Below are 12,632 nucleotides of genomic sequence, written 5' to 3'. Positions count from 1 at the left end.
TGGGCAGATGGCTCATTGGTTAGGAGCATTTGCTGGATTCAAATTTCCACACCCATATGGTAGCTTCAACCATCCGAAACTTCAGTTTCAGGAGATCCAGTTCCCTTTTCTGGCCTCCATGAGCACATGCCATGCAAGCTGTGCAGACATAAAAAGTTTTAACTTAAAAAATACTGATGAGATGGGGGCTGGAGACATGGCTCAGAAATTAAGAGCACTGGCTGCTCTTCCAGAGGTCCAGATTTCAATTCCCAGCAACCACATGATGGCTCACAACCATCTCTAATGAGATTTGGCGCCCTCTTCTGGCATGCTGGTAGAACACTATATATATTTATATAATATATTAATATATATAAAAGAAAGAAATGATATTAGCTGGTTGTGGTGCATGCCTTTAAAGGTATGTACTTGGAAGGCAGAGGCAGCTGGATCTCTGAGTTCGAGGCCAGTTGGCCTATAAAGCAAGTCCAGGACTGCCAAGCCTCTGTTAAACAGAGAAACCCTATAAAAACAAACAAAAAAAAAGAGATTGAGGCAGGAAGAAGAGTTCAAGGTCATCCTCAGCTACATAGTGAATTCAAGGCAGTTTAGGCTACATGAGATCCTGCTACACATACAGTCTGCCTTAACTGAAAACAGAATAATGTACTAATATATATATATATGTAACTTATTTTTTAGGAAATGAGCAGCAGAGTGGGGCATGGTAGTGCACACCTTCAATCCCAGCACTCGGAGAGCAGGGGGATCTCTGAGTTCAAGGGCTCTGTTACACAGAGAAACCATCTCAAAAAGAAAAAAAAAGAAAAGAAATGAGCAGCGTTTGGGAGACAGAGGCAGGCAGATGTGTAAATCCAAAGCCAGCCTGGTCTACATAGTGAGTTTCAGACCAGTTAGGACAGCAATGAGAGACAGCCTGTTAATAATAAAAGTGCTCAGGGGTCTTTCCTGAGACTGATACTCCAACCAAGGACCATACATGGAGATAACCTAGAACCCCTGCACAGATGTAGCCCGTGGCAGCTCAGTATCCAAGTGGATTCCATAGTAAGGGGAGCAGGGGCTGTCTCTGACATGATACTCAGTGGCTGGCTCTTTGATCACCTCCCCCTGAGAGGGGAGCAGCCTTGCCAGGCCACAAAGGAAGACAATTGCAGCCAGTCCTGATGAGACCTGATAGGCTAGGGTCAGAGGGAAGGGGAGGAGGACCTCCCCTATCAGTGGACTTGGAGAGGGGACATGGGAGGAAGTATATATGAAGTATTTCATGTATTAAAAGCTTCTTAGAGCTTTATCATAGAATACTGTGCTAATGAGTCTGGGGTGTTGTTCATTTGATAGAGAGCTTGCCTGGCATGCATGGGACCCAGAGTTCTAAAAAAACTAAGTTGGAAGCCATTCTGGGCCTCGTGAGACTGTCACAATTAAAAAAAAAAATGCTAAGGGGGTAATGGTAAAGAAATAGCTTTCAATATGAAACATGGATTGTGCGTGCCTTTGATCTCAGCGCTAGGGAGGCACAAGTAAGTGGATTTATGTTAGTCCTAGGCCAGCCTGGCCTACAACGTGAATTCCTGGACAGCCAGGGCTGTCTTGAAAAAGAAAGAAAAAGAAAAAAGTCAGTGTGAAACATGAAGTGAATAGTTTACCCGATCTGGTAAATCTCTGAGGGCAAAGGCCATTGCTGGGCCTTAGCTGCAGTGTTTGCATGTGGTCTGCCTGCTGTTCCTAACCCCTTCCGGCCAATCTTTGGCCTTCAGCCTCTCCTCCTCCTGTTATCCATCACTCATCTGTCTCTTGCACAACCTGCCAGGGCATAACGCCAGCTTGGCAGGCCCAATCTAGGTTGCACATGCTCCAGACTTCCTGGGCTTCATTGCTCTCAGTTCTGGCACCTTATCTGACTCTCTTTCCCGTGCGTCAGTCCCTTGACCCAGTTCTAACACCGTCTGTCGTCCGTATGCATGACTACTAAGTGACCCTGGAGTCAGCAACACAGCTTACCTCTGCTTTCAAAGTAGGTTAGACACAAATTGCCCTGCCAGAAGAGCATTATCTGGTTATCCAAATCGGAAGTCAATGAGTCTTATCTACCCTGGCGTCGTAGTCAAGATTCCGACGGAGCCTCAGCACCGCCCCGGGGCGGGGTTAGGGCGGGGCCTGCTTGGTGGGGTGGAGCTTGCGGTACAGTCGCTCTAAGGCGGAGGTCTTGAGCGCAGAGAGGAAGATTGGTTAGCCTAGCCGGAAGTGGGCGTCCTTCTGCCCGGAAGGCGCGAGAGTTTGTGGCGGCGACAAAAAATGCTTGGAGCTAAAGCAGGCTACCTACTGCCCACGGACTGCGCGCGCCGGTGGGTCTCGTGCGACAGGAGGGAGTGGGGCGGACGGCGCGGGGCTCCGAGCTCACAGGGTGCTTGTCCTCAGGCTGTTGGCGGAGCTGCAGGGCGCTCTGGACTTCTGCGCTGAACGGCAGCGGCAGTTGGAGCGGAGCCTGCGCGTTTCCAGGCGGCTGCTGCAGGTCTGGTACGCGGACCCTGGGACCTCCTGGCCAGGCCTTCCTTAGACCATCAGGATTATGCAGAGCCACAGGGTCTGGGAGGCCCAGTGCAACTGCACACTTCTAGAGGCTGGTTGCCATTGCTGTTTCCCTCGCTTATCCTGCAGAGTCTGAGGCTGGGGTAGGATCTGTTTGGGCCATGCCGAAACTGCCCTGTCTTTACAGGGAACCAGCCAGGTCCCCATCTCCAGAGGCAGAAACCAAAGAAGAGGACCCAACTCCAGGTAAGCGTCAGCGGGTACTGCCCCTGGCTTTCATCTAGCATACTGCCATCGGGGGGATCCGTGCTGGGGCAGTGAGGAGGAACTCTTGCGTGGGTCTTGACTTTCACAGCATGCACACCGAGTGCTGAAGACCTCAAGGAACTAGAGCTTCTGACACAGGCCCTGGAGAAGGCTGTACGCGTGAGGAAAGGCGTGTCTAAGGCTGGACAAAGAGACAGAACCCCCAGCCTGACATCTAATGCAGCCACTGCCGCTGCCCATTCCCAGGCTCCCAGCCAGGCTGGCAGCCTTGCATCAGGTACAAGATCTACCAAGGACATACAGTGGACCACAGTCCCTGCCAAGGACTACCCTGAGGGCAGACTTCCGCCAAGGGGAGATAGGACCCGTGTGAGAACACAAGCCCAAGCTCCCAGATCTGGACCAGGCCTCAGGAACCAACAGATGACCCCATCGGCTGTTCCTCGTGCCACAGAACCCTTCACACTAAAGGAGAAGGGGTAAGCTTCCCAGGCTCTCACTGCCTTCTCTGTTCAGATCCTGATAGGGCATTGAGCTGGGTGGGAGAGCCCAGGATGCCGCCCCGTAAGTAAGGGTCACGCGCTGAAGCAGGCAGGGAAAAACAGCTGGTTGAAATGATATCCAGTTTGTCCTTCTGGAGCCTGATGAGCCCATGGAGTCTAGATGGACTCTGCAGGGCTTTCTCTCTGGACTAGGCTAGTACCCATGCTATTCCGGCAGCCCCTTTCAAGAAACTTGTCTGAGAATTAGACTGTTAAGGAAGAGGAGGTGAGAAGGTTCACCCGTAATGGGTCCTGACCCAGGATGAAGAATGACAGTCTTAGAGTGAAAAGAAGCTGCTGTGAACATTGGGCCTCTCTCTCACAGGACTCTCCTGCAACTACCTGTGGCCTTCAGGAAGGCAGCTTCCCAGAATTCCCGGTAAGGCTTGAGGTGGGGGCTAAGAGACAGGAAAACATCACTAGCATTGGGATGTGCAAACAAAACCCCTTCCAGCAGGTCTCTCTGCTTTTGCTGTGTCAGGGCCCTGTGCGTGCTTAGAATCTGCTGTTACAGTCAACTCAGGTTAGCAGCTTTGAAAGTTCCCAGATCAACCACACAAATATTTGATTGTAGTTTTCCTTTGTTTTTATGGTGTGTGTGTGTGTGTGTGTGTGTGTGTGTGTGTGTGTGTGTGCCACCAGGAGAGGGTGTCTGGAGTTATAGATGGTTATGAGCTCCCTGAAGTGAGGGCTGAACTCACGCCCTCCACGAGAGTAGCAAGTGCTCCTAACCACTGAGTCTCCGGCCCTCAACCATTCAAGTTTTAAGGGCTGAACATGACATTTGGTCTCCAAATTCCAGACTATAGTCCTTCTGGAATGACAGTAATAGGCCCTGCCTCACAGAGGTACTGTGAGGGTCAAACAAGGTGTCTCCTCTCAGATGTTTGCTTTGTGCCTGGTACAGATCTGTCCTGTCCCCTTGTCTTGGTCAGTACCCCTAGGTTCCCTGAGGCTTCTAGTAACCCCTACTGCCATCTAGCAAAGCCATACGCTGGAGGTGTGCCCCTGCCCATCCCATCCCCTACCTCTTAAGGTGCGCTCTGGTTAGTTAAAATGACCCGGTTCCTCCCGGCGTGCCTTTGTGCCTGTTCCAGCCTGTGGGCCCAGCTCGGCTCTGGACACACCAATGACTCCACGGATGCCGCCAGCGCCGCCAAAACTCAGTTCCTCCACAAACTCCAGATGGCTGTATCCGTACTGACCTGGGAGAGCTGGGGGTTTCTCGCTCTAACCCTGGCGGGTTTGGGAAAGGGCCACCATGGCATGGCAGTGGTATCTCTCCAGACTCATCTTTGGTGAAGGGGAGGGTCTGGTTACAGGACAGTTTCCCTGACTAGTGTGCAGTCAGGTTGTCCCAGCCATAGGCCCGGTGCTGCAGAGGTGAGGGCGCATGCCCAGAGCCTGAGGAAGGCCTGTATGCTGCTGAGACTCCATATGCAGAAGAAACTTTCAACAGGTCAGTGGTCCTGAGTGGAACCTGGGTGGGGGGGAAAAGGCAAGGGGGACAGACAGGGAGCCATCATGGACCCCGCCTGCCCCCGGCAACCCGCGTAGCCCCCACTGACTGGATGCAGGAGTACGGATGCCTGCTCACCCTGGAAGGACTGCAGACCATGGTTGGACAGTGCCTCAGCAGCATCCAGGTGCTGCAAGCAGGTGAGGTTCTAGCCTACCACTGCCTGTGCTGAGGGCTGAACTAGGGTCAAGGCATTTTGAGACAGGGTTTCTCTGTGTAGCCATGGCTATCCTGGAACTTGCTCTGTAGACTAGGCTGGTCTTCAACTGAGAGAACTGCCTGCCTCTGCCCCTCAAGTGCTGGGGTCAAAGGTGTGCAGCACCTGACTTACACTGCTGGGTTGTTCTCAAAGCTCAGCTTTGAGCCAGGCGCGGTGGCGCACACCTGTAATCCCAGCAGTCAGGGAGGAGAGGCAGGCAGGTATCTGTGAGTTTGAGGCCAGCTTGGTCTACAAAGTGAGTCCAGGACAGCTAGGGCTACACAGGAAACCCTGTCTTTAAAAAAAAAGTGCAGCTTTGTATCTCTTAAAGCCAGGGTCAGTTGAGAGTAGGGAAGAGGTGCCTGGAAAATGAAGTACTGACCTGTACTTACTGGCTGTCACCCCGTGAGACTACAAATGTCTATTCTCATAGCTATGACCGAACAACCGCCAGGACCATGCCTTGTGGAGAAGCCCACTCAGGCTTTATCACTTTGTGGAGAAGTGGACTCTTTCTGGTGCCCTGAGCTCCTTATCTACTCTAGCACCAAGGAGCTGCAGACCTTGGCAACCTTGAAGCTTCAGGTGGCCATGCTGGACCAGCAGATCCACCTGGAAAAGGTACTTTCGGAGCAGGAGGTGGGTTCCCGGGAGGTGGTGACATCACTGAGGCTGGCACGTGCCCTCCCGAGGGTCAGTTTCAAGAGAGAATAATCTGGGATGGGCTGTGACGATGAGTGTCTGGCCTCTGTGTGAGCCGCCAGCACATTCTCCAAGCACATTGCATGTCCAGGATGTATAGACTCTCAGGAAGGAAGCTTGGAGGATGGAAGCTTGTCCCAGGGTTGCCCACATGGGTAGCCTGGTCTAGCCACCTAGGATAGGGTATCACTGAGACCTTGGCTGTATCATTTCCCAGGTTCTGATGACTGAACTCCTCCCTCTGATAAACACCCAGGAACCACGAGGACCGCCTTGGCTGGCGCTGTGTCGGGCAGCATACAGTCTTCTCTGTAAAGGAGGCGAGGACTTCCTCACAGTCCTTCGAGATGACCCTGCTGACTAAACAGTCTGGTCAGACTAGCGTCTCTGGGAGAGCCCCCTCTTCTCTGCTGGAGTGTAGTGAACAGGGGTTGAGGGAGATGTTCCTGTTTGGGGGAGCTAAGAGCACAGAGAAACCTGTAACCCACTGGGAAAGCTGGGGGGCCAGGCATACCCACCACCAGTTCCTCTTAGTCAGGGCTCAGCTTTCTACCTTCCTAGGGGAGTCTTCCTTGACCACCTCTGCTTTTTCTCACTGTGGACCTACAGACTAGTATGATACTAGAACTGCTTCAGGAAGTGTATGTATTTAAATTGTATCATAGTAGGGCTTGGCAAGGAGCTTTCTGTATTCTTGTTTCCTTCTTTGTGGTTTTTAAGAATTGTATCAATTAGCTGGAGGGCTGTGGCACAAGCAGGGGAATGGCTGTGAGTTCAAAGCCAGCCTGGTTCCAGGGCTACACAGAGAAACCCTGTCTCAAAACCTAAGTAAGTAAGTAAATGAAGACAGCAAGAGAAAAAGAGAATTGCATCAATTAAGGGGCTTGGTGCATACCTGTAACCCCACTGGAGAGGCTGAGGCAAGAGGATCCCAAGTTTAAGGCCAGCCTGAAACCCTGTCAGTTAAATAAAGGAAAGAACATATTAAGCAAAAATTTTAAAATGTGACTCTTCTGCAAAAGGGAAGGGGAGGAAACAATCATTTGTGCCCTGGCACCCCTGAAGTCTCTTCCCCGTGTGTTCACTATAAAGGCAGAAAACCATAAGCCACATCAGAACAGGCTTGTCTCTGCCCATGGCCACCCCAGCTTCATCCCTTTGCCACCTGGGGTCAGCTTTTGTAGCAGCCTGTGGGGTCTCCCTGTGTCCTGCTGAGCATCTCCCACTGGTGGTGCTGTCATTCCCTAGGCTTCACCCTGTGTCGTTCTTCCAGCGGTAGTCTGGGATGCTGTGGTCAGGGACCCAGAGATCTGAAGTTCCGTTTCTCTCCGGAACAGGTTAGAGCACTTCAGAGCAAGGCGTGCTAGGCAAGACTCCTGGCCTCACCGGGGGAGGTGGAAATGAGTTTTTCGGTGTTACAGTTAAATGAGATTGTCAGTATCAGACAAAGTTTTACACCCTTTGTCTAAGTCGCAGGGAGGTGGGGATTTGGCACAAGCTTGTGAAACACAGGCCTGGAGATACTCAGCCAAGAAGGTCCCATGAGGCTGGAAGGCGGGTCCAGGCCCAGTGGGTGCTCCTACAAAGGTCAGGAGATCAACACAGCTCATGAAGGTCAGGAAGGTGCCAGCCAGAGTTCAGCATCTAATCTCCAGAAAAGAGGGATCCCTTCCTTCCCCAGAATAAAAGTGAATCTCAGGCGGCCATGTTGGAAAGCTGACGGTGTCAGGCAGTACCTTTACCCTGTGAAATCAGGGATTTATAAACCTTAGGCAGTGGGAGGGTTTCAAGGGTGAATTTGATTCCATGGTAGCACAGGGCTACTTCGTTTACATGTAGTGGTGCAGTCCTAGCACAACAGTACTTAATTATTCTACGGGTGGGGGGAAACCTCCAGGTTCAGTTGAAGGTCTTTGCCGAAAACTAAGACCTCCTTAGCGTAGGGAAGAGTATTTCCAGGAATCTCCAGGTGCTTGCTTGAGCAGGGTCAGGCCTGTAATCTTCCCTGACTGCTTTGTGATGCTCCTTACAGACTTTAGGGTTCAGGTAGAGAGGGCACCCCGTTGAGAAAGGAAGTCGCTGTTAATAGACCAAGCTCAGAGGCTATCTGGAAATGTCAGGTTTTGACCTTAGCTAGCAGAGTTCCACAACTCTACATAAGGAATTGTTACTCCCCTAGGAGGACAAGAAAGAGCAGGGGTCAGGTTGTGGTCTCTGCAGTCCTGGTCCTGAGTTTACATCATGGATGGATATGTGTGGAGTGTGTGTATGTGTGTTAAAGATTTATTATTTATACAATGTTCTGCCTGCATGTGTACCTGCTCCCCAGAAGAGGGCACCAGGTCTCACTAATGCTGGGAGCTGAACTCAGGACCTTTGGGAGAACAGCTCTTAACGTCTGAGCCATCTCACTAGCCCCATGCAATATTCTTAAGGACTTTTAGCCTGTTCCCAGAGTTTTAAAAAACTGTTTTCTAGCCAGGCGCAGTGGCACACCCCTGTAATCCCAGCTCTCAGGGAGGCAGAGGCAGGCGGAGCCTACAAAGAAGGTCCAGGACAGCCAAGGCTACACAGAGAAACACTGTCCCAAAAAAACAAACAAACAAACAAACATTTTATTTTGGATGCTGGAGAGATAGTTGAGTAGTTAAGAGCACCCACATTATGGCTCAGAGCTGCCTGTTCCAAAGGGTCCGATGGCCTCTTTTGGTCTTGGCAAGAACCACACAGATGATGAATGTACGTACATGAAGGCAAAATACCCACATGTATAAAATAATTAAATACATGTTGTGTCTATGTGGTTGCCTGTACAGGGATGTGCACGTGTGTCCCTGAGGCCTCAGATCCCCTGGATTGAAGTTCCGGTAGGTTGTGAACTGCCACGTGGATACTGGGGACCAAACCTGGATCCTCTACAAGGGCACCAAATGCTTTTAACTGCTGAGCCGTCTTTCTAGCCCCTGGATTTTTTTTTTAAGACCTTATTTTTAGCTAGTCGTTATGGCCCACACCTTTAATCCCAGTACTCCAGAAACTGAGGCAAGTATATCTCGTGAGTTTAAGGTCAGCCTGGTAGTAGGATACTGTTGAAAGAAAGAAAGTTAGGTTTATTTTTAATTGCATGTATGACAACTGTGTGTGGGTTTCCACAGACTCTGAAAGGACATCAGATCCTCTGGAGCTAGAGTTAAAGGCTGCCAGATGTGCATGCTGGGAGCTGAACTCAACTGGACCCCTCAGAAGATTAGCAAGTGTTCTTTTGTTTGTTTGTTTCTATGTAGCCTTCAGTGGCTTGGAACTCAATATGTAGACCAGGTTGGATCCAGACTCAGAGATCCACCTGTCTCTCCCTCCCAAGCACTGGGATTAAAGCCCTGTACCACCATGCCCCCAAAGCAAGTGTCCTTAACCCCTAAGCCATCTCTTCAGTTCCAGTTACCCAACTTTTTTTTTCTTGTCCTGATGAGACAAGATCTCATTGTGTAGCTCAGACTGGTCTCCAACTCCTGGGCCTCCTGCCTATGCTTCACAAGTGCTGAGATTTTGGGTGTTTTTTAAGAGCACTTATCCTGAGCATTTTTTTCAAGGTAGCTACTGCTGAAGTCTTGTGTAGACAGTTCGGAAGCCTCACCAAACTGGGTAGAGGACACGGACCTTGCAAAGGGAAAACAGCCTCTATCACAAGGGTCACAGGCCCCTTCAGGGGGCCTGACAGGAAGTGAACATGGAGGTAAAACCAGGTCTGTGGAGAGCCTGGTAAAGCCCATAGGTGGGGGGAGTGCACCAGGTAATGGTTAAGCTGCTTGCTCTGGTTACCAGCAGGAGGCCCTCCTTACAAAGAGAAGTCTATAAAGGTCAGTCCCACTGGCACTGTCCGGGTTGGAGGGAGTGAGGCTGAAGTAGACCAAAACACGATGAGCCTCCTTGGACTGAGCAACATCTCTTGGAACAGAACCCACGAATCTTTGAGCCAAGAGAGGAGGCTACCCTAGCCTGTCCAGCATCACCCAGCCACAGGAGAATGCCCCTGACTTGAGCCATCCCTTAGACTAACCAAGCTGTTTTTCAGTCAGTCCCTGCTTCCTGGAGAGCGTGTGCCCACGTGTCCTGATCCAGAGGGAGCCCTTACCCTGCCGACCAGTCATTTCCCACCTCGGGATCCCTTTCTGTAACAGGCTACCCAGAATTATTCCATCGATTGGCTCACTTGGCTTATTATTTTTCCTGCTGCCTCAGTGTCCCACATCGTTGCTCGATCCTAAATCCTAAAAGGGCAGAGCACTGTCCACCGTTGTCCCTGGCAAAGTTCTGGGAGCCCAGTGGTCCTTGACTACATGACCCCCTACCTGGTGGTGTCCAGCGGATGGTTCTAGGTGCCCGAAGCCTGAGAGGTAGCCTGGGTGCAGTTAGGAGGGGTATTTGTGAGGGCGCCATGGAGATAGGGGAAGGACTTTAGACAGTAACCCCCAGCCTGCCCCCCCCCCCCGCCAATGCTTTGCCAAAGCCAGGAGGAGGCAGTGGAACACCCAGGCGTCCTGGTATCGTCACCACGTCTGGGACCAACTGGCTCTGACGTGGCAGACCAGGATGTGACCTAAGGCTGTGGTGGGCACCCTTAGCTTCAACACCCCATCCCCGCACCGGAGCACGGCCTAGTCGGAAACATGAGAACACCAGAGCCCTTATCCGAGCCCACCCTGCCAGGCCTGGCGTTCCCAGAGGCCCCTGGAGCCCTACACGCCCTGTTATTGGCCACCGGCGGTGCAGGGGGCTCCTGGCCGCGCTGCGTCCTGCCCTTCGGCGCTCTGGCTGTGCTGGCTGGTGCAGCTGGCATGGGCATCACCATCTCGCTGTGCGGGCCCTGCCTGGATCTGGCCCAGATCATGTCGCTGGCTGCTTTTGGCGCCGGCCTTGGACTCCTGACCGCCACCTTTCTGTGCTGGCGCGCTCGGCGGCGGCGGCAAGCTGGGCTTGTGGAGCGGCGGGATGCCGGAGAACCCTGAGGGGGGCGGGCCTCCCAGCGAGGTCTGGGCGAGAAAGGGCGATGCATTTCAGTGTTGGTAGGGCATAGAAAACCCCCACCTAAACTGTGTATTTCCAAGTCCTCGTGAAGCGCGGAGGGCTATGAGCCCGTACCCTGCCTCCTCCCTCTCCGCCCTTCCCCCTCACACCCTCCCTCCGCCAACCCGTGCTCTTCAGCTTTTCGTTTTGAACACTATGGGGCGACTGCTGCGGCCGTGCCGGCCTGACTGTGTGTGTGTGAGGGTGGTGGTGGTGGTGTTCCGAAAGGGAAGTGTAGGGAGCACCGCGAGCGTAAGGAGCAGGGTGAGGCGGAGAGGGCCTGCCCCCCTCACCACGTCTGGGCCCCCTGAGGCATAATAGGCACTCAATAAATGTTCGTACAAGGCGAGAACAAGTGGTGGCAAGTGTCTGAATGGGACAGTAGGTCCCGGGCCGGGCAGGGGGTGATTTGAGAGGTCAGCAGCTCCCTGCGGCCTGAAACTGTCACACTCTATCATCCCCTGTCCCCTCAAAGCCAGCTGCTGTTACCCAATTGGGGTGAGTGTTTAGAGCTTGAGCAGTTGCAGGTGTGAGGAAGGGAGGTGGAACCTCTTTGTTAAAGAAAGCGCCTGGAGGGGGTAGGGCACAGTGAGGTGGGAGGCCTGAGAGGCCTCAGTCAGGGGCTGAGACAGGTGGCCGGGTCCACTGAGAGTTATAAGCCTCTCTTAGAGACTAGAGAAAGCTATCCCAGTGCCCAGCACACCATCTGCAAATAGCCCCGGGGCCAGACAGTGTGTGCGGAGGGCAATTCTAGGGAAGAGATATGAAACTCACAGCCTCCTCCCTGAAGAGCTGGTGATGCAATGGCCATTTGAGCCCCTGTCCCCTCCCCATCCCCTAGGACCTCATCAAGGCTGAGCCCCAGACACCAGCTTCCACGCATCAGAATCCATCATGTGTTCTGAGGATCCCAGCAGCCACAGCTCATGGGGAGCTGAACTGGAGACAAAGCTCACTTCACTGTTAGGGTAAAAGGCTGTTCCCAGCCCTATCTCATGGTTGGCTGACAGTCTGTGCTCCCAGCTAGGTTTTTCTCAAGTATAAGCAGCTCTGTTTCTCTCATCCCCCACCAGGGCTCCTCCCATCCCTATGAGGTAAGGGGCAGAGGAAACTAGAATAGTGGTTCTCAACCACAGGGGTCGCCTAAGACCATGGGAAAACATGGATGTTTACACTGAGATTCAGAACAGTAGGAAAATCACAGTTATGAGGTAGCAACAAATATGACTTTATGGTGGGGGTCACCACAACATGAGGAACTATATGAAAGGGCTGCAGCATTAGGACGGTTGAGAACCACCGGTCCAAGAAGGTGGTTGGGAAGGGCTAATTCTGAACTTGACCTGCCCAAGAGCAGAACCAGGAGCCCAAGACTATTTGCTCCAAGGGCACATACTGGTTCACTTTAGCAAGGGGAAAGGTGAGGCTCTGTGGCTGTCCAGACGAGGAGAGAGGCCAGCAGCCCCTCTAGGATGTCTGTTCCAGCGTGTGTGGACAGCAGGCCTGGGGAAATGCCGAGGGTCAGAGAGTCAGTCGTTCCAAAGGCCAACCCAAGTATCCACCAACCTGTCATCCAGTGTCTCCAAGTGCCCGCCTCTGCTGCAGCCTTGGTTTGTCCTGCGGGGGTTCCAGCGTCCTTACTTCACTATTCCTTTCCTGACTGCTGTTTTTTTCTCCTTTTGTTGTCAGGAATGCTCTCAGTCCATAATGGCAGCCCTGAGTACCAGGCATCCCCATATGGCCTTTTACCGTTGCAGTGACCACCAGGTCCAGGGATTCTGACTCTGATTTGTAGCCAGCCCCT

General features: G+C 52.4%; 1 protein-coding gene across 2 annotated transcripts; it reads left to right on the top strand.

Annotated features, from left to right (window-relative positions):
• The first annotated feature begins 2,246 nt into the window (after positions 1-2,246).
• Tedc2 (tubulin epsilon and delta complex 2) lies at positions 2,247-6,759 on the top strand. 2 transcript variants are annotated; one of them, XM_055604379.1, is made up of 10 exons: positions 2,247-2,351; positions 2,425-2,523; positions 2,723-2,781; positions 2,891-3,281; positions 3,670-3,723; positions 4,442-4,535; positions 4,692-4,803; positions 4,902-5,003; positions 5,496-5,683; positions 5,982-6,759. In XM_055604379.1, the coding sequence occupies exons 1-10, from the start codon at positions 2,302-2,304 to the stop codon at positions 6,126-6,128; spliced, it is 1,296 nt and encodes a 431-aa protein (XP_055460354.1). In that variant the 5' UTR covers positions 2,247-2,301; the 3' UTR covers positions 6,129-6,759. The 2 variants fall into 2 exon arrangements, with proteins under 2 accessions (XP_055460354.1, XP_055460355.1); XM_055604380.1 differs by lacking the exon at positions 4,902-5,003.
• The last annotated feature ends 5,873 nt before the right edge of the window (positions 6,760-12,632 follow it).

The sequence above is a fragment of the Psammomys obesus genome, unplaced genomic scaffold, assembly GCF_907164565.1.
Source record: "Psammomys obesus unplaced genomic scaffold, mPsaObe1.curated_primary_1811, whole genome shotgun sequence".
In the NCBI taxonomy this organism is placed as follows: Eukaryota; Metazoa; Chordata; class Mammalia; order Rodentia; family Muridae; genus Psammomys; species Psammomys obesus.
This window is presented reverse-complemented; position numbering and strand designations above follow the sequence as displayed.

Coding starts and splice junctions, on each gene's coding strand:
- Tedc2 (XM_055604379.1), top strand. CDS start 2,302: ATGCTTGGAGCTAAAGCAGGCTACCTACTGCCCACGGACTGCGCGCGC. Junction 2,352..2,424: donor CCCACGGACTGCGCGCGCCG/GTGGGTCTCGTG, acceptor GCTTGTCCTCAG/GCTGTTGGCGGAGCTGCAGG. Junction 5,684..5,981: donor AGCAGATCCACCTGGAAAAG/GTACTTTCGGAG, acceptor ATCATTTCCCAG/GTTCTGATGACTGAACTCCT.